Source organism: Brassica napus, chromosome C3 (genome assembly GCF_020379485.1).
Source record: "Brassica napus cultivar Da-Ae chromosome C3, Da-Ae, whole genome shotgun sequence".
NCBI classification, from domain to species: Eukaryota; Viridiplantae; Streptophyta; class Magnoliopsida; order Brassicales; family Brassicaceae; genus Brassica; species Brassica napus.
Window position 1 is genome coordinate 73392383 of NC_063446.1, and position 24331 is coordinate 73416713.

The window sequence follows — 24331 nt, forward strand, 5'->3', positions numbered from 1 at the left end:
ATATATAATGAGAATTTACGTTTGGCATTTAGTAGATTTAGAGTTTGTATAATTTGAGTTTTAAAATATACTTAGATTTAAAGTTTTTAGTTTGAATTTTGGCTTTAAAATCTGGGGAAAAAAATATTTAGAGATTTTATTTAGTATTTAGAATATCATCTAAGTTTAAATCTTAGGGTTTAGAGTATTAGATTTAGGGTATTAGATGGATTCGGGTTGCATTAGTATATTTATATCGAACTTTATTTTTATATAAAGTTAAAAAGTTTAAAATTTAGATTTTAGGGGTTAAAAATAAGTCTAGCAAGTCATTTTGTTAAAATTATATATCCCTAAATTATATATATGTATATCTCATTCTTAAACCTAAACCCTATATTCCATACCATATACCCTAAATCTCTAGTTTTATTCTCCAAGCTATAAATCTGATCATTAAACTTATATTTAAATTTTAAACTTAAACTCAAACTATAATATAATTATAATACATGTAAAATTAATAAAAAAAAAGCACAATTAGTTAATGAATGAAAATTGAAGGAATATTATCATTGGTCTATCAAGAAGGACAAATATGACTATCTTCAGGGTTTTAGTTTTAGGGGGTTACACTTTAAAATATTAAAATCCATAGTTTTAGGGATTACAAGAGGATACTATTTTGTTCCAGTTATATTTCCCTCCATAAGATTTGGCTCCAATAATATTTTGGGGTTTTGGCTCCAATTCATTTTTAGCCAAAATTTATCATTAAAGCACAAAACATCCCACAAAACACTAACAAGCCTAAACACTTAGAAAAAAAAAATCAAAACTCTCTCACTCCCGAAGTCTCTCTCTCGGACTCACACCAACGAGTCTACTCCGACTCTCCTTCTAGTTCTCTCCTCCGACTAGAATCTTCACTCCTTCCTTTCTCTACGTTAAGAATCAAATGCAAGTCTCAGAAATCAAACCCGAGAATACATCTTAAAAGAACAATCCAAACTTAACCAGTGTAATCTTGACATTGGCTTTCTGTTTTCGTCTCTGGTGGATGTCCTAATGTACCTCTTTGATTCTAACCCCATGTAAACAGCTGAGAAACCATTTAAGATATAAATGCATTAGCTTTTCTTCTTCAAAAGATGTATCAATAGATAAGGCCAAAACATCACTTTTTCTCACGGTACTGCTGTAATGTTATCTGCGTCTTATTTACCACTGATGAGCTGTTCAAGGTGGAAAAGCTGACGGTAAGTACGGGTTCTAACCTCGTCGATCATGGTGGACTCAAGGTCGACAAAGACAGCATGAGGGACATGCTTCCCTGCACCGGTTTCGCTGAAGAAGGTGTTGAAAGCATCATCACCTTCGCCAACAGTTTTGTCACTCAGAACCTTTCCATTAACATCATCAAACTCTACAAAACCAGGCCACTTATTTAGACTCAAAAAGGACAAACCTTGAAACTGTTTCTTATAATCCAAGCTACAAAATAGAAAAGAGAACTAGTATTTGAAGTAAAAATGCTCAAACATATTCAAGTGTTACTTTCTAGACTATCTTCATTACTACTCCTCAAGTCAACAACAAGATCCTTAATTTCCTCAAGTTAGAAGAACGAGCAAGGTGACAGTAGCAGGTGCAAAACCCTTCAACCTAAGTACCAAAGCCATGTCTCATAAATAAACAAAGATAATTACATGAGTTAAGATTAAATCCCTGAAACAATTAGTTCCACGAATACTAATGAGCTCATATAGATTTAACAAAGTCACAAAAGAACCTAAAATTTCAGAAGTAAAGACTTGCAAAAGTTGTAGAGAGATTGAGAGAGCTTGACCGGCGAGGTTCACGGCAAAGAGAGGCTGAGACTTCCCCTTTATTCATCTCCGGCGAGCTGTACCAACGAAGCCTCTTCTCCTCCTCTGCTTATGAAGGACAGCTGTCTTCTGCCTTGTCACCGGCGCTGCTCTGTTGTCACTCGCCATCTCTGACTCGAGTCAAGCGTTGTCGCCGAAGCTTTCATCATGGCTGAGTGAGAGAGATAGAGATAGAGAGAGAGGGTTGAATCCAGACAGGTTGAATCGTAAGAGGTTGATTAGAGTCAAGCTCTGTGTGCAGATCTGAAGACTTTGTGATTTTAGGTTTAACGATTCAAGGATGGATGGAGAGGATTGAGAAAAGATGGCTGAGTGATGGAGAAGATTGATCTCAGGAGAAAAATGATCAATGGCCACAAATCATTGACCAATAAAGAGAAAGTAATACGATTAGCTAAGATTAACTTCTAACCTTTGGAATAAAACCAATCAGTGGTCGAAAATTAATCAATCCAAAACTATTTTTATTAATAATTGTTTTAGAAATTATAATTTATTGTTTAACTAAATTTATTTGTATAAAAAATAAATTATATTCAAAGTATTGATTTTATTTATTTTGTATTTAAAATTTAGAGTTTTAAAATATAAGTTTAGAGTATATGTAATATGATTTAGGGTATGGTATATATTTAAGTTTAGGGTTAGAGTATTAGATTTGAGATTTGAAATTAAAATTAATTTTTTTAAATTAATAAAAAATAGAATTTTAAGAATTTTAATTAGAGTTTAGAGGATGTGATTAATTTTGGGGTATGATATATATAAGTATATAATTTAGGGTTTGAGGCTTAGATTAATGTTTGAAATTAAAATTTTAAAAGGTTAAAAATTGAATATATTTAAACTTAAGATTTATAATTAAAATAAGAAAATGCTTGAGTTTTAGGGTTGTGTTTTAAGTTTAGGGTCTAAGATTTATGGTTTAGCTTGGGTTTAGTTTTTTTGGAGGGTTGAGAAACTAAACGGAATGAGAGGGAAGTGAAAAACGAGGATGAGAGGGAAAATGAAAAAGATTAGACACTTGTTTTTTCACTAAGTATCTGGCGGGAAAAATGAATTATGTGTTGTGTCTATTTACAATAGCGCTGAATTTTTGATCTCCAATGGTAAAGCATTTACACTTTGCAAATTAACGCGACTAAATTTTTTTATTTTCCAGCGATAACAAACATAGCGTTTAAATTTTATAAACGCTATTAAAAAGGTCAGTGTTGGTATACAATTGCATAAATGTTAAAAACGCAATACTACGATGCTATTAATACCCACATTTCCTGTAGTGTGTGTCACGAGTTTGGGTTTGAATTCTGATGAACTATGCATGAGATTAAATGTTTGTCTTATGTGCTGATTCTAATACTTTGTTATGAATATGAATGTTTGTTAGTATTTTTGCGTTTGAATGTAACTTGTGACTCTTCATTTTTATTTCAGATGGATTCTTCTTCAACAGCAAACGTTGTTTCTGACAATAACAACGACTTCGAAGGCGATGAAGAACAAGAGTTTCTGACTCCAGACAGTAGAGTCAAGAGTAAACAGGTTTTGACTCCGAACAGTAGAGGCAAGTGTAAAGAATCACCTGAAGCTAGTGGAGCAACGTTCTAGACACACAAAAAACGCCTAAGTATCTTCCTCCAAGGTCTAAGATCTGGGGACATTTCACAAGAACAAAGGAGAATCGTGACAAATGTATATGTCAATACTGCGACAAGACGTTCTGTTGTGCTACATGATTGGGCACATCTAACTTGATGAAGCATCTTAGCATATGCAAACGCTTCATGTCGTTTTCAGAGGGTCAAAGCTCTACTCATCCTGGCATCAATGAAGAAGAACAGCTGAAGTCTAGAAAGATAAGTGAGTCTACTTTCGGAGAAGCAACAAATGAGATGATGGTGATAGCAGAGCTACCACTGAGTTTCATTGTAGGAGTTGGTTGGAAACACTTCTGTGACAAGGTCAGTTATATATTAGATAATTCTTTAGTTAAGTTTCGTATCTAACTTTGAATTTTATAACTGCAGATGGAACTAGGCAAACCAGTTTCAAGAAGGACATCAACAAGAGACATTGTTGAGATGTATCTGCAGAGGAAAGCTGTTATGAAGAAGTGGTTTAAAGCAAATAAGCAAAGGGTTTCACTAACTACTGACATTTGGGTGGCTCAAGTAACTCGTAAGCAAATATTTTCTTTATCTTATGTGTTCAGTTTGATCCGTAATTAAGTAGTTTCCTTTCTTATGTGTTCTTATTTTTGATCTCAGGTGCTAGCTACATGGTTGTGACTGCCCATTATATTGATCCGTGTTAGCGATTGAAGAAGCTTATCATTAGGTTCAAGCACGTAACTGATCACAAAGGAGGTACAATTTTGAAGGTTTTGTAAGATTGCTTAGCTGACTGGGGTATACAGAAGGTATTCTGTGTGACAGTCGACAATGCAACGACCAATTCATCTGCATTGCAAAAATTTTGAATTCTCACTGGTGTCTAAAGAAGCCTTAGTTTTTTATGTTGTTATGAAACTTATTTTTCTGGTGTGTTTGAACGATGAATGTTGTTTTTTCGTTTGGGATTGAACTAAGGAATGTTGTTTTCGGTTTTATGGAACTATGAAGTGTTGTTTTCGGATTTATTAAACTATGGAGTGTTGTTTTGCTATTTTATTGAGATTTTCATTTCAGTTTAAGGATTATGTTTCATAAATTTGTATTTTACTTCAGTATAACCCGAAATCGATTGGTATTTGATTACTTTATAGGTTTTATAATGCAATACAATATTTAACCAAATCCGAAGTGATATTATCCGAAACCGACCAATTTTAAATAAATTTTAGAATGGGACCTTTGAGCCTAAACCTAAAACACACAAAAAAAACCGATCTGAACCCGAACGATACCCAAACGCCCATGCCTATCAGTCACGTTAAAGTTAGGGTTCACGTAGGTGGGATTAATTATTATGGGCTTTAGTGTTTCTTTGGGCTTTTACTTCTTAATTAGATTAATTAGAGTTTTGTCTTGTGTTTTCTATTTAAGATGTCGTTTATGTTATTGTAAATCAGCTTTTCACATTTAATAAAAATACAGAGAAACAGTTATTTCTTTTACTTTGTTCTCAGATAGAGTTTCGACTCTCAACGATCTTAAAAAGGCAATTATTCTAGGTATTCTAAAAATCAATAGATTACTTGCGCTATCCGTAGCTTCCGCTACACCATAAGCCCTTTAACAAAAAAAAACATTTTGCTGATACATTTAATGAAAACATTTTGCTGGTACATTTTAATATAAACATGTGAAGTGTTCGTGATGCCATTGTCATTTTTTTTTATTTAGATGCCACTTAAATATATGGGAATTGGGCTGTATAACCTTCAAACAAATTATAATTCATTAGATAACTAAAATCCCTAACTTTCATCTACAATATATGTATTTTATGTATATTACCCTTCAATTCAACCTGTGTAACCTGATGAGAATTATTTATCAAAAGAAATATTAAATAAATGATTTAATAAATTGTGGTTATCATTGGTGCACATATCTTTCTCTTCTTCTTCCTCTTCTCCTCCAATCTCTCTTTCTTTTTCATACATACGAAGACAAACCACTTCATCTCAAGACAAAGAAAGAGCATGGATTCTGGGCTGGTGGAATTGAGTTTGGAGGAGAAGATGGCACCGTAGAGAACGACGAGGTGACGTCACAATTTCTTTTTTTTTTGAGTTTCTTTAATGTTGTTGATCTTGATTTTTTTCGTTGTTATTTAAATTGTTATAGTACGATGTATTGATATTGTATGGCGAAGAATAATTACTCTGGACCAGTGAATGTGTGTATCACCATGTCTGCAAAAAGAGGAAGATGTGAAGAAGATGAACTCGCCGACTATACTATATGTAGTCAAAGAAAATTATAGTCTAGTACGATTCTTATATTTTTGTACCATTCGCAAGTACCAAACTAAATAGTATGCTACGGTTCTTGTATTATTGTATCATCGATTGTTTGATAAATTCATTACTTATCAATTTTTAGTTTACAACTATATGTATTATATTATGTATTTTGTTCTATACTATTTGGGTTTAGAGTTTATACTTGGGTTTAGGGTTTAGTGATTAAGAGTTAGGGTTTAGTATTTGGAAGGTGGGGCTTGAGGTTTGGGTTTAGTGACCGTACTATGTATGTTCCAGTTGACGATTAATAAAAATTGTTCTATTTTGCTCACCAATTTGTACTATACTATGTATTTTGTTCCATTCTATTTGGGTTTAAAGTATATACTTGGGTTGTTTTGGGTTGTTTAGTGATTAGAATTTAGGGTTTAGTATTTGAAAGGTGGGAGTTTAGGTTTGGGTTTAGTATTCAAACTTAGGTATGAGTTTGGCATTGAGGAGTTGTGTGTTGGATTGGAGTCCTATATTATTCAAAAATTAGGTTTGGATTTAGTTTAATATTACATAATATTATATACTATTTTCAGATTTTGATAATTGGGTTTAAGGTTTATATTTGGGTTTAGGGTTTAGTAATTAGGATTTAGGGTTTAGTATTTAGATGGGAGGGTGATGTTTAAAGTTTGGGGTTTAGTATTTAAAAGTTGAAGTTTGGAGTAAAATTTAGTATTTATTAGATGTGAGTGGATTTTGAATCCTATTATATTTCAATGATATGGTATAGAAAAATAAGATGCATATTGTGTGTTAAACAAAAGTGTGGTGTGGGTTGTATTACGTATGATAATTAATTGTAGAGTGTCAAATTGTTGATATCATCAATTTTCTTTCTCTATTACTGGCAATTTGAACAAAAAAGGGTAGCACCGAATAAAACTTGACAAAATTGTTATGGACTTAATTATGTCAAAATCAATGCTCTGCAATTAATTTCCTTTTCAAATTTGGTCATTCGGCAAATTAACTCTTAAATATAAACATGTGATTCCACTTAAAACAATGATTCGTAACTGATATTGTTTGTCTCTTAATCGATTTCGTTGAGTAGTTTTAGGAAACTCTGTTATTTAGTTTAAATAAATAATCAATAGAAGTTCAGATTAAATACGGCAATACGAGTGTTTGTAAATACTTACAAAATAGAAAGAGAGCTCGAAAAAGGGCATTATGTTCTAATAACATAGATATAACTACAATGTCGATTCCGAAAGAAACACACTTAGTGCTACATAGTGGATTAGCTATTACACTCCCTGAACTGAGTTTGGAATATCTTCCAATTACTGATAGGAGTGAGCTGATCATCTGTTATGATCCAAGATATTAACCACTTTGGTTGAAATCCAAGATTAAGGTCAAATAATTATAATTTAGTTTTTAGAAAGAATCGAACTCAGAACTAATGATGTGCACACACTAAACCCAAAAAATTATCATTAAACTACCATTAATTGGTTATCCTCTGCAATGTTTTTAAATATTAGTTGTGCTTTTCTAATTTTCTTCAAATAATTTACAGAATTAGGATGTAAATAACAGATAATCAATATGAATATTTAATATGAAACTTTTTCCATGATGCGTGCGTGACATGATTACCATACTGTATAAAATACGCTCTGATTAAACAAGATTACACGTGATAAGTAATGAAATATATATTTTTTTTAAGTAGTAATGGAAATATTAACTATTTTCTGGATAAGTTTCGTGAAGTTTCAACAAGAAATAACTAGAAGGGGTTTCCGTATAAGTTATGTTCAATTAATGACTTTTAAAAACTCAAAGAAAAAAACAAATGATAAAAACAGAATCCTAATCTTTAATATTTTAAAAGAGAATGTTGAATATAAAAATTGCTGAGGTGTTAAAACCATATAATTTTTACCATTTTTTTATAAAATAAACCAAAAGATTTGTATTCATTATTACTAGTATTATAATATATTTTAGTTTTTTGAATTTAATTCTATAACTGACATTTTTGTTATGTTAAGAGATTGGTCAAATTTTTAATTAAACTAAAATTAAATAGAAAAAAATTATCTTGATATATAAAATTTAGCATTCATTATTTAAGATTTTGTAAGTTCATTTTTAAAATACGTAATTATGATATTCACTATCAATCTTCATAAAATTTTAAAATCTTGATTTAAGATGCACAACATTTGAAAATCAAGAACGATGATCGTTCAAGTGATTAAGTTATTCCATTTCCATATGAACAATCATAAACTTGCAACAAGCAACATCACTTTCAAAAGTTATTTAAAATATGATAGAGCTTTATGTGTGTTTCTAAATTAGTTTACCATGCAATGATACAACTTTTTTAACTTCACAAATAAACGTGAATAACTTATTCTGTGTATACATCACGAGACATTCCCTATTTTAATTATATTAATATTCACACATAAAACTCAGAGATGAGAAAGAAAGCAATTCTTTCTATAGATATTTGGGGTAAGTAATTTGCTATATTTTTTTTGCTTCCGAACAGATCTCAACAAGCACATGGGCATGTATGGCTTATATAGAAAAGCCATGCCAGACTTGCCAGTTAAGCTTACAGGATTACAAGCGTGATTTAATGAACCCCTCAAGAAAGTCAAATTAGTCATATATAGTTTGTGCAAACGCTTAATCTATAAGCCAATTCCACAAACCTCAATTCATATTTAACCCATCGACTCATCGATGATTTTGCTCACAATCAGAAACTATCTCCTATCTCTCTCTCTCTCTCTAACACACAAACCAAAGATCACTAAAATATAAAGACCCACAACATGGGATCACGTGCGGGACATGTTTTACCAGGTTTTGCCTTCTTAGCACTTGGTTTGTGGCACTTATTCAACAACATAAAACTCTTTTGTCTACGTCCAAACACCTTCATTTCATCTCCATGGTTCCCAGTATCAAAGATCAGGCACTTAGAGCTTTACTTTATGATGTTCTCTGCATCTGCTTCCATATCAATGGAGCTCTTTATTGGACCTAGAAGACACCATCCCTTTGACTCAGATGGGACCATCCCATCGAACCATCTCCAAAACGTTGAACATTCTTCTATCTCCATGGCCTTCTTGGTTTATGCTGTTTCCGCAGTAGTGTTTGATCGAGCACGGCCTAGAGCAGCGGCTTCCGAGGGACTAACCATCCTAGCTGCAGCCGCTGCCTTCACTCAGCAGCTACTTCTTTTCCATTTCATCCTCCAGCTCAGTATCTTCGTCTCTCTAATGACCACTCTCATGGGTATATTGTAACTTAAAGTTCTTAACATACATACATATATATATATATATCCCCTAAACATTAATTGCAAAGTAATTTTTTAAAAACTTCGATTATATGTCTTCTTTACGAACAATTTACTTCAGAAGATGACATGACATACTAATAATTATGACATGTTTATAGCTAAATGTGATATACACATTTTTGTTTGTATTATTTTGTATTTATCGCAAGACTTTTAAAATACGATAATAACTCATATATCATAATTATCTTAATCTAATCATATTCTAATACACTAAAAATAATGTCATCAATAAAAATATTAAAAAAATTACAAAATTTTGAAAATACAATTTAATTATACTTTTTCTTAATTATATACTTTGAATCTTAATACCATTATTTCTTTTAATATAAAATTTTTTCTTAAATACTATTTCAATGTTTTTTATAGTTATACATTTTTCTAGCCCATTTTTTAAAAAAAAATTAATATATTTTAATCAAAATAAGACATGACTTAATTCTAATTCTGATATAAACAATTACATTTATGTAATTTTGTATATATGGTGAAACAATTTTTAACATATACAATTTTTATTAAATAGTATTTCAATTTGATTTTTGATAATAATACCTTTTTGTAACCAAATTTCTTCTTAATTCTATACAATTTGATTCAAAATATATTAACCAAAATAAGTAGAGTAAAAATTTCCTAATTATATTTTAAATATATAAAATATATATACACTAAATATATAACATAAAATTGATTATTTAACTTAATTTAATAAATTTTGTTAAATTAAAATATTATTAAATAGATAATAAATTATACTTTTAATTATAAAAAGATTTTAAATTATTTTAAATAAAATTATTTTTAAAAATCTATAAAAAGGAAGGTTAGGTTCGCCAATCCTATAGGCATATTATCTATACGTACATTTTATACATACATATCAAGTTTCATATATTAATATGTTTGTTTTGTTTTATTAAATAATAATTTTGATAAATACAATATAAAGTAATTCATTTGACATTATTAGCTAATAGTTTCATTTCACTTCAAAAGGTATTGCCTTGCCCAAGAGCTTTTTGGTGAGCCTTGTGAGATCTTCAAGTATAGCTTTTCAAGGAGTGTGGTTAATATTTTTGGGTTGCATGCTTTACACACCAAGTTTGATTCCTAAGGGATGTTTTATTCACGATGAAAATAGCCACCAAGGGGTTAAGTGTTCAACCGAAGAAGCTCTTCACAGAGCTAAATCGTTGGTCTGCATTGAATTCAGTTGGTTATTCGTTATAAACACAATATTTGTTGTGACACTATATATGATTCTAGATCGGGTTTATGGTGAAAACGTAGAGTACTCTAGTCTAACCAGCAATTATCAAAGAGAACAATATGATGAAGAGCAACAACACTTTGAATCGGAATCGACTCAGAAAATGAGTTTTGTCCAAATGGGTAAATTTGATGACCATGGAGATAAAATGTGAGAAGCTTCCTTAGTGATGATTATTGTTATCGGTTATGTAATGTGATCCAAAATGTTTACTCTTCTTCAAATAATAAAAGTATATAATGTGTATTTTACAAGGTTGATGATAATCCCAATTTGTATTTTACAAACTCCACTCAAATTAGTTATTAATTTTTAATGTTTGTTGCAATAAAAGCAAGTTCTCTAAACTAATTCCCCTCACATAGTCACATCACACCCCCACCTAAACTTTTTGCTTCTTGACAACACAATAACTAAACTCATCGGCAGACAAAACAAACTTTAAAATTCTATAAAAAATTTCAACTGAAAATGAATTCAATGAAACCAAAACTAGACAGAAAAATAAAATTTAGTATTTTTTTCTTGGGAAAATTATTTTTTTAGAGAAAAAAACAATAATTATGTCCCTTTAGACTAATCTCTATTATTTTATGTCCCATCAGACTATTTTTTTTTTAAAATGGTAGTAATACCCTTAAAATTATAATTTTTTAAATAAAATGAATAATGAGTTCGATCATGCGGGATCGATCGATCTGAATTTCCAAGGTCAAACGGATCGATCGATCCTGATCATTATGCAGAACAAAAAACGCGGAGTATATACTGATCGACCTGGTCAATTTCACTCGATCGGCGAAGTTCGATTTAAATTTCAGAGAGGACTTTAATTCCAATGCAAGTAACCTTCCCCTTTTCTTTTTATCAACATTAAAACTCTAACTTGAAGCTACAACCAATTCCCAAACACCACATGAAGTATATATATGAATCATGGTAGAAATAATGTGAAAATTTTGTGAAAATTTTGTGAACAATCAATAGAATATAGAAGACGGCGAAGAAGGTCACCAAGTTTTTTTTCGTTATTTTAGTTCATTTTTCGTTTTTTTTTAAATCGATTTTTTTTCAAAATATAAAAGTGAATATTCTCAAATATTTTGTTTTCATATTTTTAGGAACTGATTTCTTATCCGTAGAATATAGCTAATCTTTAGAAATCGGGTTCTACAGGTTTTTAGAGTTATAGTAATATGTAGATTTTGATTTTTACATATTTTAGATTTATAGTAAATCTGTAGATTCGGTTTCTACGTGTTTTAGATTTATATTAATGTGTAGATTTTGATTTCTAAAGATTTTAGAACGGTAGTTTAAGCGCGGAATGTGTATTCTAATTATTTTTAGAATACTCTTATTTACGTAGATCACGTATTTTAAACATTGTAGATTCAATAAAAAAATGAATTTCGTTTTCTACTTCGTAATTATCAAAGAGAACAATATGATGAAGAGCAACAACACTTTGAATCGGAATCGACTCAGAAAATGAGTTTTGTCCAAATGGGTAAATTTGATGACCATGGAGATAAAATGTGAGAAGCTTTCTTAGTGATGATTATTGTTATCGGTTATGTCATGTGATTCAAAGTGTTTAATCTTCTTCAAATAATGAAAGTATATAATGTGTATTTTACAAGGTTGATAATATATAATCCCAATTTGTATTTTACAAACTCCACTCAAATTAGTTATTAATGTTTTAATGTTTGTTGTAATAAAAGCAAGTTCTCTAAACTAATTCCCCTCACATAGTCACATGACACCCCCCACCCAAACTTTTTGCTTCTTGATTTTTCAACACAATAACTAAACTCATCGGAAGACAAAACAAACTTTAAAATTCTTTAAATTTTTACAACTGAAATGAACTCAATGAAGGTACAATGAAACAAAAATTAGACAAAAAAATTTAATTTAGTAATTTTTTTCTTTTGATTCAGTTGATTGTGTGTTGTGTATTGATCGTTACATGTTTTCCTCAACCATTTGAAAGAAACAAGTAGGAATATTGTTACTTCTTAGTGTTTACTCCACCGTATTCAACAATCATGATTTCAAGCGGATTGAGACAAAAAAAATGCTTAAGATTGAAGACAAAATACAATTACAAATTTAGCCCATAAACCTTAAAAAGAAGTGAAAAAGTAAAAAAAGAAAGCATTCGTAAACTGGAAAATAAACACTTGAGAAGAGTAGAGAAGGTTAGTTATTCCAGCATCATCTTATCTTCTTCCACCATCTAGAATTTAAGCTAGTAATAACCATTTGGGTATTTATAACTATTTGACTTAATTTGATACTTCCAGAACGAATTGGATATTTTCCAAGGTCTAATAGAAAATGTGCTAGTTAGGAATACTCAACAGCTGTATAAGGTCAACATTTAAACTTCATGGAGCACGTTTCTATTCAAAGACGTTACGTAAATCTACGGGTATGATTGGTAAGTGCTGTAGTTTTATATTTTTTTTTGCTGTAGAATTTAATCTGTAGATTTATTTGCTGTAGATTTTCTTGCTGTAGCTTTCTAAAGCACTAATTTAGGAGGTGATTGGTAGTTGATGTAGATGTTGTCCACAGTCCTATTTATTTCTACAGCACCAAATTCAGAGCAATCAAGCCATTACCAATCGGACCCTTAATCTGTAGATTTATTTGCTGTAACTTTCCTTGCTGTAGATTTCTACAGCCATATTTTGATTTTGCAGAGATTTTTTTGCTGTGAGTTTTTTAAAGAAAGCAAAGCTCGATTGGTTGACTGACATATATGGCAGTAGACTAAATTTTGGTTGTCTAGAGCATCTACAGTCTCAACCAATCAATTGCTACATTGCATGAGAATTAATGAAAAGTGAATACTAGAGACGGCTGAGCCCGGCCATTTCCGATTTTTATATTTTATATTTTTCCTTTTTATTAAAATATATATATTAAATTTAAATGTAAATAGTGTTATAAAATATAATATAAAATATTTAATTCCAATATCAAACAAAAAATCAATTGTTAATTTATTTTAAAATAATTTTGATATTATTGAAAATATTAAAATGAATAATTATTAGGTAGAAAAGTAAAATTTTCCCAGGGGCCCCTAACATTAAGGTTGAGCCGGCCATGATGAAGACCAAGAAAACATCCATGATGTTTTTCTTTTTGTTGTAAAGAACATATAAATCATGTTGAGTTGAATCTAAATCTTTTTTTTTTGGTAAACCGTTGAATCTAAATCTTGTTGAATCTTGTTGAGCTCTGGAACCAAGTCTCACGAAATCGATGCTTGACTTACAACTGTATATCGTTGACTGTCGTCAAGACCAAATAGGGTTGGAAGGAGGTGGCAAACCCCCACTTCCAAGGGTTAGGGGATGGACCCTAGAACAAGCAAACATAATCATATTTTGAAGTATTTAAAACCAATAATATTAATTTCGAGTATTTGTGTTTAAAAAAATTAGTTTCGAGTATTTTACAAGGTTTACGCATGCTTACTCTAACGTTCTTTTTGTTTAAATGTTAATTATTTCATTTTTTTGTTTTTGTTTTCATTTGGTAAGAAAGAATAAAAACTCGTATTTCAAAATTTTGTTAGTAAATCTGCATTAGTGGAAGATGTATTGCTCATATCAAAGAAGATAAACCACTATAAATTGTATCTTATTATGTCGTCCTCTTAATTGTTTTTTTACGGTTGGTTTTCGATTCCAAATCATAATAAAATTTTCGTTATTTCAAGAGATACAAATTCGACGTGCTCAATGTATTAAAATTTAATTATGACTAAAGATTTTTTTTTTAAATAACAGAAATAAGTTTTTAATAAATAAAATATTATTTTAGCAAATACTAGTTTTAACCTTTTCAGACATCTCTGATGCCTAGTTAGAAAATCGAAGTGCCTTTATCTCTTGTATAATCCAAAAATTATCACTATATTGTCTTAGTTTTTTTTTTTTGCAAATGTATATTGTCTTAGTTGACTTGTACGGTTTTTGTATTTCACTGTATATCTCATCTTGTAATTCACTCTGACAGTAATATTAAAATCCGATGACAAATAAAAACTAGCCAGGCCGCTGAATCCTCCGTGTTTTGGTTGGACTACTTGTTGCGACGTAAAAAGAATTTTCTTGAGAAAGTAAGCCAAGAATCATAGGAACCACGCGTTCAAGAAAATATTTACGAAAGGTTATTTTATTTATGCATGACGTGACGTATACTTTGCATCTAATCCAAAATGGATGCTCAGAACAGAATTGCGACTTATTAAGCATTACTTATTATATTTTTTTTAAACCTGTTGTTTATGTATTCGTGACTTATTAACCTGTTTTTAAAACATGTTGTTTATAATACGAAAAGTAATATATTGAGAAAGGATCAATCACATAGTTTGGGCTCATAGAATATGGCGCCCTAGGGACTCAGATTTCTGCCTTTCTTTCCCATGACGACTAGGCATAGTCATCGCTTTTTGTCACTAAGCTGGTTATTTTGTTATAAGGAGTGGCGGATGTAGCATAAAATTTTTGAGCAGAAAAATCACACATAAATATGAAAACTAAGATTAAGATGTAATTTTTAATAAGAAAATATAGCTAAAATTTAGGTATATTACAAAAAAATTAAAAATTTTATGGGTGCAACTGTCGCTTTCTTGATAAACCTACATCCGCCACTGGTTATAAGCACAACTAGAATTTGGTCTGCCCATGCTGGTGTTATTTTCATTTTTGCATAGATGTAAATATTAGTCGTACAATCTCATTTTTTTCTGGTTTGTCATTTTCTTGTTAACTTCAAAAACAAAACTTTAATGTTTATTGATCATTGACATGTTAGAATTTCTTCTTTTAAGATATATATATGTCTTTATCTCTTAGTGAGACTACGATTTCTAAATTTATTTTTAAATTATTCTTTCTTGATAAACCTACATCCGCCACTGGTTATAAGCACAATATGTGTTGTTATATTTATTATACGTAATTTTCTATCGTGTTTACGGTGAAAATGCAAGAGTAATCTAGTCTAACCACCAAGCACCTACTATCAAACAGAACAACAACACTGAATCGAGTGTCGTCGATTCAGATAATGAGCTTTGTCCAATTTTTTATTTTGCTGGACCTTTATTCTATTTCTATAAATGTTTGAATATAAATAAGATAGGCCCAATAAATCTCTGGGCTTGGAATTAAGGACTGTTCACAGGTGAATTTCTTGGTTACATGTGTTGTTATTTCCAAGTTGATCAGGGGAAAAGCTAGGAATTAAATCTAGTGGGTGCACTAGTAATAATAAAAGAAAAAAAAAGACATAAAAAGGACTTGAACATGAATTATTGGAGGCGCACATTGCACAACATGTGATCTACCAAATTATTAATGATTTACCTCACAAAATTCAAAATATAAATATTAGAATCCTAAATATTATTAGGGGTGCACATGCACCCATAGTATATAAGGTGGCTTCGCCCCTGAGATTGATGTCACGGTTCTATAGTTACAGAATCAGAAACTTATCCAGCAATTAAACTTACCTTAGCTTTTCGAGGAATCCTTCATCAGTGGTCGTGAATAACTGATTTTTCTCAGGACGATGTTGAGACCAAGGTCCAAGAGTTGCATCTCAACCAAATATGACGACCAATTTATCTCTGTTAGCCTGCTTTGGAACCAGAACCAGGTCAGATATTACTTTTGTGTCTTTTTTTTCTTTCGAGTTGTCTAGTTCCATTAGGTGGTTTTCCTTTCGCTAACAAATGAACAACATTATTACCGGTTCTTCTAACAAACATATGTAATGACGTAGAGAATTATCATCTCAAAACCAAATCAAAAAACCAAATATGGCGTAAAAGATTATGAAAATTAGGTATTATTAATCAAAACCTCCGAATCTCCTTCAAAAATGGTATTAGAAAACCACAACTCCAAGTTGATTGCATTGCTAAGAGGAGGGTCTTTGCTTCTGCTTCCAAACTTGAAAATGTCATGTCTGCATATGATGATCCCCCAACTTTGTTACTCCATAGCTATTGCCAACAATCCAGCCGCATTGAACTTTCAGAGTGTTTTAATTGTAAGAAGCGTTGTAGTTGCATTTAAACATTTCGTCGGTGGTCGGACCCAAAACATATTTTGTCGAACAGTTTGGTTAGTTTGGTTTGGTTGATCTATAAGTGTACTAATCGTTCCACATCAGCAACCACATACTCTACTGTTCAGTAAATTAAAGTTTTCTATTTCTGAAATAACAAAACATTCCATTATATAATAGAGAAATTAATATGAATATTTTACATGAAATGTTACATGATGCGTGCGTGAAAATGCAACAGGAGAATAATAAATAAAAAAGTTTATTTTTTTTACTTTGAGTGGTATCTTAGATCCATGTGACGGACTATGGTTTTTTTTTGGCGGCGGTCATTGTCTCCTCCCTTCCCGGATAATTGTGCAATCTGACAGAACAAAACTCGACGGCATCTCCAAGTGGTATTTCTCATCACTCCTTGCCAATTGGTGGGGTCATGAAGCGTAGTCTCGTATGAAAGCTTTCGGCTTTGGTGACTCGGCGGTTCAACTCCGCTAGCCACAAGTTTGTCCTCGGAGCTAAGGATTTGTCTTTCTGATTGTTAGAAAAGGTTGCAGCAACAGCGGAAGGTGCTAACGAAGTTGCTATGCTATCTTACCGTTCTGAGGGGACATGAATATGTGGTAATTCGGACAACCTATTTTGAGAAATTAATTAAATTAATATATTAAAAAACCGAAAAACATTATGAATATTTGATATGTATTCCATCCATGATGCCCTGACCGGTCTTTCTCACCATAATTTATGAAATACGCTTTGATTAGACAAGATACACGTGGTAGCTGATAAGTAATGAAAATATTAAATATTATTCTGGATAAGTTCGTGAAGTTTAAGAGAAAGAACTAGACAAATACTGAATATCAAAATTGCTGAGGTGTTGCAACCATAATATTATTCTCAACAGTTTTTGATTAAAAATAAACCAAAAATCAAAACTTAGGTATCTATATTTTGAACAAAAAAAAGATATCCTTGTTTCTTTTATTTACTCATCATAATTTCAATTCTATAAATAACATACTCTCATACTTTTTGTATCTATAAATTCTATTAATCGACTGGTCGAATAAAATAAAAATCAACTTCATGATATTAAATTTAATAGCAGTTTAATATTCTTTATCTATGATTTAATTTTAAATCATTTTTACAAATAGTAATTATGATATTTACTATCAATTTTTTAAAGGTATATTAAGTAAAATCTCAATTTAAGAGGTGCTACATTTGAAAATTAAGAGTGACAATTGTTTAAGTGTAGAAATTCTACGGTTACAAGAAGGCTTCAACACATTTGAGATAAAGCGTGTATTTCAGACTCAAAAACGCAAAGACGGACAGTCAAGTCTATGGTGCTCGAAACTAATCGTTTTATTTTGTCCACATTAATACAAAGTCTCTTTTTTGGTTATCTGAGTCTTAATCAATTATGTTTAAGTTGATGATAAAAAACATAATTTTTCAAGTGTCTTAATTATTCTATATGAACAAATAGAAACTTGCAACAAACAACAAGCAACAACATTTGAAATTTGATAGAGCCTTTGTGCGTTTTCTAAATCATGCAAAATACTTTTTTAACATTACTAAGAAAAGTACGAATTAGCTTATTCCGTATATAGAACACGAGACATCAACTTTTTATCGACTTTTGGAGTAATTTATTTGCAGATTCTTTTGCTTCCAAAGAGATCTCAAGAAGCACATGTGCTTTTATTGCTTAATAAAGAAAACCCAATCCAAACTTTTTTTTTTTTTTTTTTTTTTTTTAGGCTGGCAAGCCTTATTTAACTAACCCTATAAAGTCAACTTGCAGTTGAACGTTTATACAAACGCTTATTATTGAAGCCTATCCCTCAAACTTATTTCATATTAAACCCATCGACTCCTCATTGATTCTTGCTCACAGTCAGAAACTATCTCCTGTCTTTCTCTCTGACACACAAACCAAAGATCACTAAGACATCAAATCCACAACATGGGAACACTCGTTGGACATGTTTTACCAGGTCTTGCTTTCTTAGCACTTGGCTTATGGCACTTATCAACAACATAAAGCTCTTTTGTCTTCGTCCAAACATATTCTATTCATCTGTATGGTTCCCAGTATCAAAGATCAGGTACTTAGAGCTCTACTTCATCATGTTCTCTTCATCAGCTTCCATATCAATCAGGGCCGGCCTTGAGGGGAAGCCACCCAAGCCAAGGATTAGGGCATCCAAATTAGTGGGGCATATTTTTTTTAAAAAAAAAAATATATTAGTATATACATAAAAAGAAAATATGTAGATTATTTTGTTAGAATATTATCTATTGGGCATATTTAGTTATAATAAGATTTGTCAAACTTATTAAATATATTAGTAAATTTATATATATATATATATATATATATTTTTTTTTATAAACCAGGATGGGTTCGGGCCTTCGGCCTTAATCCCCCCTAGGCCCGGGGCCGGCCGGCGCTGATACCGATAACATGGCGTAAATCACCCTTCCCCATGGGAATCGAACTAGGGGTGCAATAGAATCTACTCCAAGCACTAAACCACTAGCCCAACGCACCTTGGGTTAAATTTATATTTTAGACAATAGTTAAAACCCTAATTCTAAAATAGAAACATAACAATTTTTCATTTTGTTCCAAACTTCCAATTTGTTATTTTGTGTCGCCTTGGAGCCTTGCAACACTTTTATTTTGCCCAGATTTAAATTCATAAATTAGGTCTTCAATTATTTCAACTCATCCCTTCCATCGTAAGAAGTAGTAAGACGGTAGGTTTCTTAGTTCCTCGTTTCTCAGTTGAGATAAAAGCTTAATTATATTTATACTTACTTTTTATTTTTATTTGATAACAAGATGGCACCGTCTGGGACAAGCAAACCATGTGGAATTAAAAAGAATCAGCCATCTGGAGCTCAAAACAGAAATAAAAAGAAGAAGCAAGAAGCACTCATAAAGTCACTACAAGGTTCTATGTCCAAGTTTGTAACGAAATTTAATAGTAGTGGAACTGGGAATTCATCTACTCAAAGAGAAGAAGACAAAGAAATTGCTTATCGCATATTGTTGACCATTCCGGTGTCGGTTGCCACAGCTGAAAGAAGTTTTTCGAAGTTGAAGCTAATAAAGAATTATCTGCGGTTTACCATGTCACAAGAAAGGTTGAATGAGTTGGCTATGTTATCAATTGAGACTGCTATGGTCGAAAACTTGATTATAAGAGTTTAATGGATGATTTTACAGGGAAAAATGCAAGAAGATCTTTTTTTTTTGATCAAACCATACTTCCATTATACTGAAACGAGTTTAAACTCCATTACAGGAGTATACAACAAGGCCATAGCAAGCCAAACAGACAAACAAACTGACTGAATAATAGAGAGATAGCTTAAGAAAACAACTTACAAAAGAAGACCATAAAAAGTGCATAACAACAATTTCATAGGCTTTTTGACAAATTGCATCCAGTGTAACCCAAAGGGTCACAATCACTGCCTCAAAGGCAGAGAAATGCACTAGCTGGGAGGAAAATCCTTGCAATACCAGCAATGCTTGTTCATCCAATTCGCTCCATACATGAGGAAATATTGGGAAAGTAGACTGCTCCAGACAGGAAACACCCAAGAGAAAAGTACTTGTCTCAACCGGCTTCAACAGAAGGAATATCATAGATAGTGTTTCTTCAATCTGCCCCCAAGAAGAAACACACACTAACATAGCACAAAGAGCCAGATTGAACACAAGAAACAAACTGCATACTGCAGTAGAGATTGGCACTGAGGCCATATAGATGCTACTAACGAGCACAAGAGTAGAACCTAAGGAGAAAGACTCCATCGGAACATCACAAATTAAGACCAGGAGCCACATATCCAGTGCCTCCCATACAACCCATGTTTCATACCATTCAACAGAATAATGAACCGAGAGTGAAGCGCAGAGGCAAACCTGGAAGAGAACATCAGGACATGATCGAAAAGGAGACCACACTGTGCGCCGGTGGTATAACAAACTGCATCCAGCAGTACATAGACGCCCTGAGACGAAAGATGAGACACCAACAGACAAGTTATGAGTGTCTCCGCCTCTCATCTTACTCGTCAAAATTGGCGAATGAGATTCCAGATCTTGGATTTTGGGAAACGCATGGGATGAAAGGCTGGCGGCGGCGTTGAGGAAACGAAACAGAGCGAGAACAGAGGAAGCGTCGGGAGGGTCTGGTGGGTCCGGCGGAATGGTGGGAGAGAGAGATTCAAACCAAAAAAGCTTACACGGTGGTGGGTCGGGAGGAGGCCTGAAACGCGACGGGGCAGGAGCAGTCATCATCAGGAGCATGGCGGAAGAGAAGATCTGCTTCAGGAGGAGGAAAGTTGAACGGCGGAGTTGAAGCGGATGAGATCCATCAAAACGGCGTGCATAGGGAAATGGGCCTGAGAGGTTTTACCCAGGGCGAAGGAAGCGATGATTAAATGCAAGAAGATCTATATTTCAGCATTAAGTGTTTTTATATCAATGTTTTTATGAACATATTATGAAATTTGAGTTTTTTAATGAAAATTTAAATTATTTTTTATAATGTTTTGTGATCTTGATAAAACATGTACGAGGGCATAGTTTTAAATTTTGATTGGGGCAATATAAAAGGTTGGTCCGGCACTGATATCAATGGAGCTCTTCGGTTGACCTAGAAAGCACCAGCCCTTTGACTCAGATGGCACCATCCCATCAAACCACCTCCACAACTTTGAACATTCTTTCATCTCCATGTCCTTCTTGGTTTATGCTGTTTTAGCACTAGTGCTTGACCGAGCACGACCTAGAGCAGCGGCTTCTGAGGGGCTAACCATCGTAGCTGCAGCCGCTGCCTTCAGTCAGGAGCTACTTCTTTTCCATTTTCAATCTACCGACCACGTGGGTTTTGAGGGACAGTACCATTTGATCCTCCAACTCATTATCTTTGTCTCTCTCCTCACCACTCTCATGGGTAGGTAAATTGTTTTGAGACCCCTATAATAAATACAGTATCTTGAAGTTCTTAATTAACATGTATATATATGGAAAGGAATTGTATTTAACTATTTCTTAGTATTAGGTTCGCCAATACTATTATAAAGATCGGTGCAAAACATCAAAAACTCTATTAACAAAAAAAAAAACATCAGAAACTATGTTAATTGTAGTATGCATATTATCTATATACGTTAATTTTGACATACATTTCAAATTTTCATATTTTAATTTGTTTGTTTTACTTTCTTAAATTACAATTTTGATAAACACTCTTTTGAGTAATTCGTTCTACATTATTACTATCTAACTAATCGTTTCATTTTACTTCAAAAGGTGTTGCCTTGCCCAAGAGCTTTTTGGTGAGCCTTGTGAGATCTTCAAGTATAGCTTTTCAAGGAGTGTGGTTTATATTTTTGGGTTGCATGCTTTACACACCAAGTTTGATCCCTAAAGGATGTTTTATTTACGTTGAAGATGGGCACCAACTGGTCAATTGTTCAACCCAAGAAGCTCTTCACAGAGCTAAAGCGTTGGTCAACCTCGAATTCAGTTGCTTATTCGTTATAAACACAATATGTGTTGTGACACTATTTTTGATTATGGATCGAAACTACGGTGGAAACATAGAGTATTCTAGTCTAACCACCAATTATCAAAGAGGTCAATATGATGAAGAGCAACAACACTTCGAGACTCAGAAAATGAGTTTTGTCCAGATGGGTAAACTTGTTGATCATGAAGATAAAATGTGAGAAACTTTCTTAGTGATGATCGGTTATGTCATGAGATACAAAAAATGTTTATTCTAGATAATAAAGTCTATTTTACCAACTCAATTCAAATTGTTATTAATGTTTTCATGTTTTAATGTTTGTTGTAATAAAAGGAAGTTCTCCAAACTATTTCTCCTCACACCCACCCAAAAATTGTGCTTCTTTTTCCAACACATTAACTACCACAAACTTTTAAATTCTGTAAAACCTTACAAAGTTGAAAACAAGTTCAATTAAACCAAAATTATCCAGAAAATAACATTAAAAAAAATTCTTTGATTCGGTTGATCTTGTGTGTTGTGTATAGTGTACTGATCGTAAAATGTGTTTCATCAACCATGTGAAAGAAACAAGTTGGAATTTCGTTACTTTTCAGTGTTTACTTTACTTATCGTTTAAACGATCATGATGATTTCAAGTCGAATCAAACTGAACAATGCTTGAAATTGAAAACACAAGTCTAACTTTAGCCCGTATAAATCCTATCATTTTTTGTTTAATAATTATTTGGACAATCATTCAGGTGTCCTACACATTTAAACTAGTAATCATTTGGACATTAATAATTATTTGATTTAGTTTATTATATTTCTTAGTTCAGTTTGGTCTTTCGATTCTGGATAATACAATAGCTGTAGTAGGCAGCATGGTCTTTCGATTCTGGATATACAACAGCTGTAGTAGGACAGCACTTAAACTTTGCATGAAACACGTTGAGCTGTGGAGCCAAGTCTCTCGAAATCGATGTTTGTCAGAGTAAAGAAACCACTCTTGATGGTGCTTAGCACTAGCCCAAGACCGTAATACCCGAGAACCCGAAAGAAACAAAAAAACTTCCAAGTATGAAAAATAATATAGAAGAACTCTTAAAGAGATTTAGAGAACTTTGAGTAGAACACTCTTTCTTTAAGAAAACTTTCTTATACTTTACTTGTTCAACTTCTTGTTGTTGTTACAAATGAGAGGATGAGAAGGTATTTATAGCTTCCATATTACAAAATATCTCATATATTTTAATCCTAAATCTAGATAATTCTAACATAATATCTATATTATTTTATTCTAATTATCTAGATATTTGTATAATAATATCTAGATTTTTATTTTGAGGAGGTGGGAGATTTTTCTAGAATTTGGGTTAAGTTTTGGGCTAAACATGATTAGTAAAATTTTAGCCCAATCATATGACCCAAATCAAGTTTAACTTCAATACTCCCCCTTAAACTTGATTTTGTCCACCATTCCGAGCTTCGAGCGAAGTATCTCGAACTGACCTTTTGGTAATGACTTGGTGAAGATATCGGCAATGTTGTCCTCGCTTCGAACCTCCAAAGCTTCAATTGTTCCATCAAGCACCTTCTCTCTTATGAAATGATGTTCCAATTCAATATGCTTCGTTCTTCCATGGAACACTGGATTATTAGCCAGCTTGATGGCACTTTGATTATCTCCATAGATGGTAACCGATTTGATTATTGGCTCGAACAAGTCTTCAAGGAGTCTTCGAAGCCATATACATTCTTGGGCTGCGAGTGTTGAAGCTTTATACTCTGCTTCGGTAGTGGACAAAGACACCGTAACTTGTTTCTTGCTGCACCATGAAATGCTTGTATCTCCACACAAGAACACAAAACCCGAAGTTGATTTTCGATCATCTAAATCTCCACCAAAGTCAGCATCTGTGAAACCATGAAGAGAAACTTTGGCATTATACTTGTAAATCAGTCCCATGCCAAGTGTTGTCTTCACATACTTTAATATTTTCTTTGCTGTTTCTAGATGTGGCTTCCTTGGTTCCTGCATGAACCGGCTTACAAGTCCAACCGCAAAAGCAATATCTGGTCTTGTAATGGTTAAGTATAGAAGACTTCCAACAAGAGAGCGATAAGGTCTAGGATTGGCTAATAAGGATCCTTCATCACGTTTGAGCCTTATGTTAGTATCCAGTGGAGTAGAACGTACCTTTCCTTGGTGTACTCCAA

The 24331-nt window shown here is 32.3% G+C and overlaps 1 protein-coding gene and 1 pseudogene across 1 annotated transcript; both read left to right on the forward strand.

Annotated features, from left to right (window-relative positions):
• Nucleotides 1-7552: 7552 nt before the first annotated feature.
• On the forward strand, nt 7553-11652 carry LOC106434769 (transmembrane protein 45A). The gene is made up of 2 exons (XM_013875619.3): nt 7553-9105; nt 10175-11652. The coding sequence occupies exons 1-2, from the start codon at nt 8637-8639 to the stop codon at nt 10600-10602; spliced, it is 897 nt and encodes a 298-aa protein (XP_013731073.2). The 5' UTR covers nt 7553-8636; the 3' UTR covers nt 10603-11652.
• A 6707-nt stretch (nt 11653-18359) lies between these two features.
• LOC106397582 lies at nt 18360-22478 on the forward strand (annotated as a pseudogene).
• The last annotated feature ends 1853 nt before the right edge of the window (nt 22479-24331 follow it).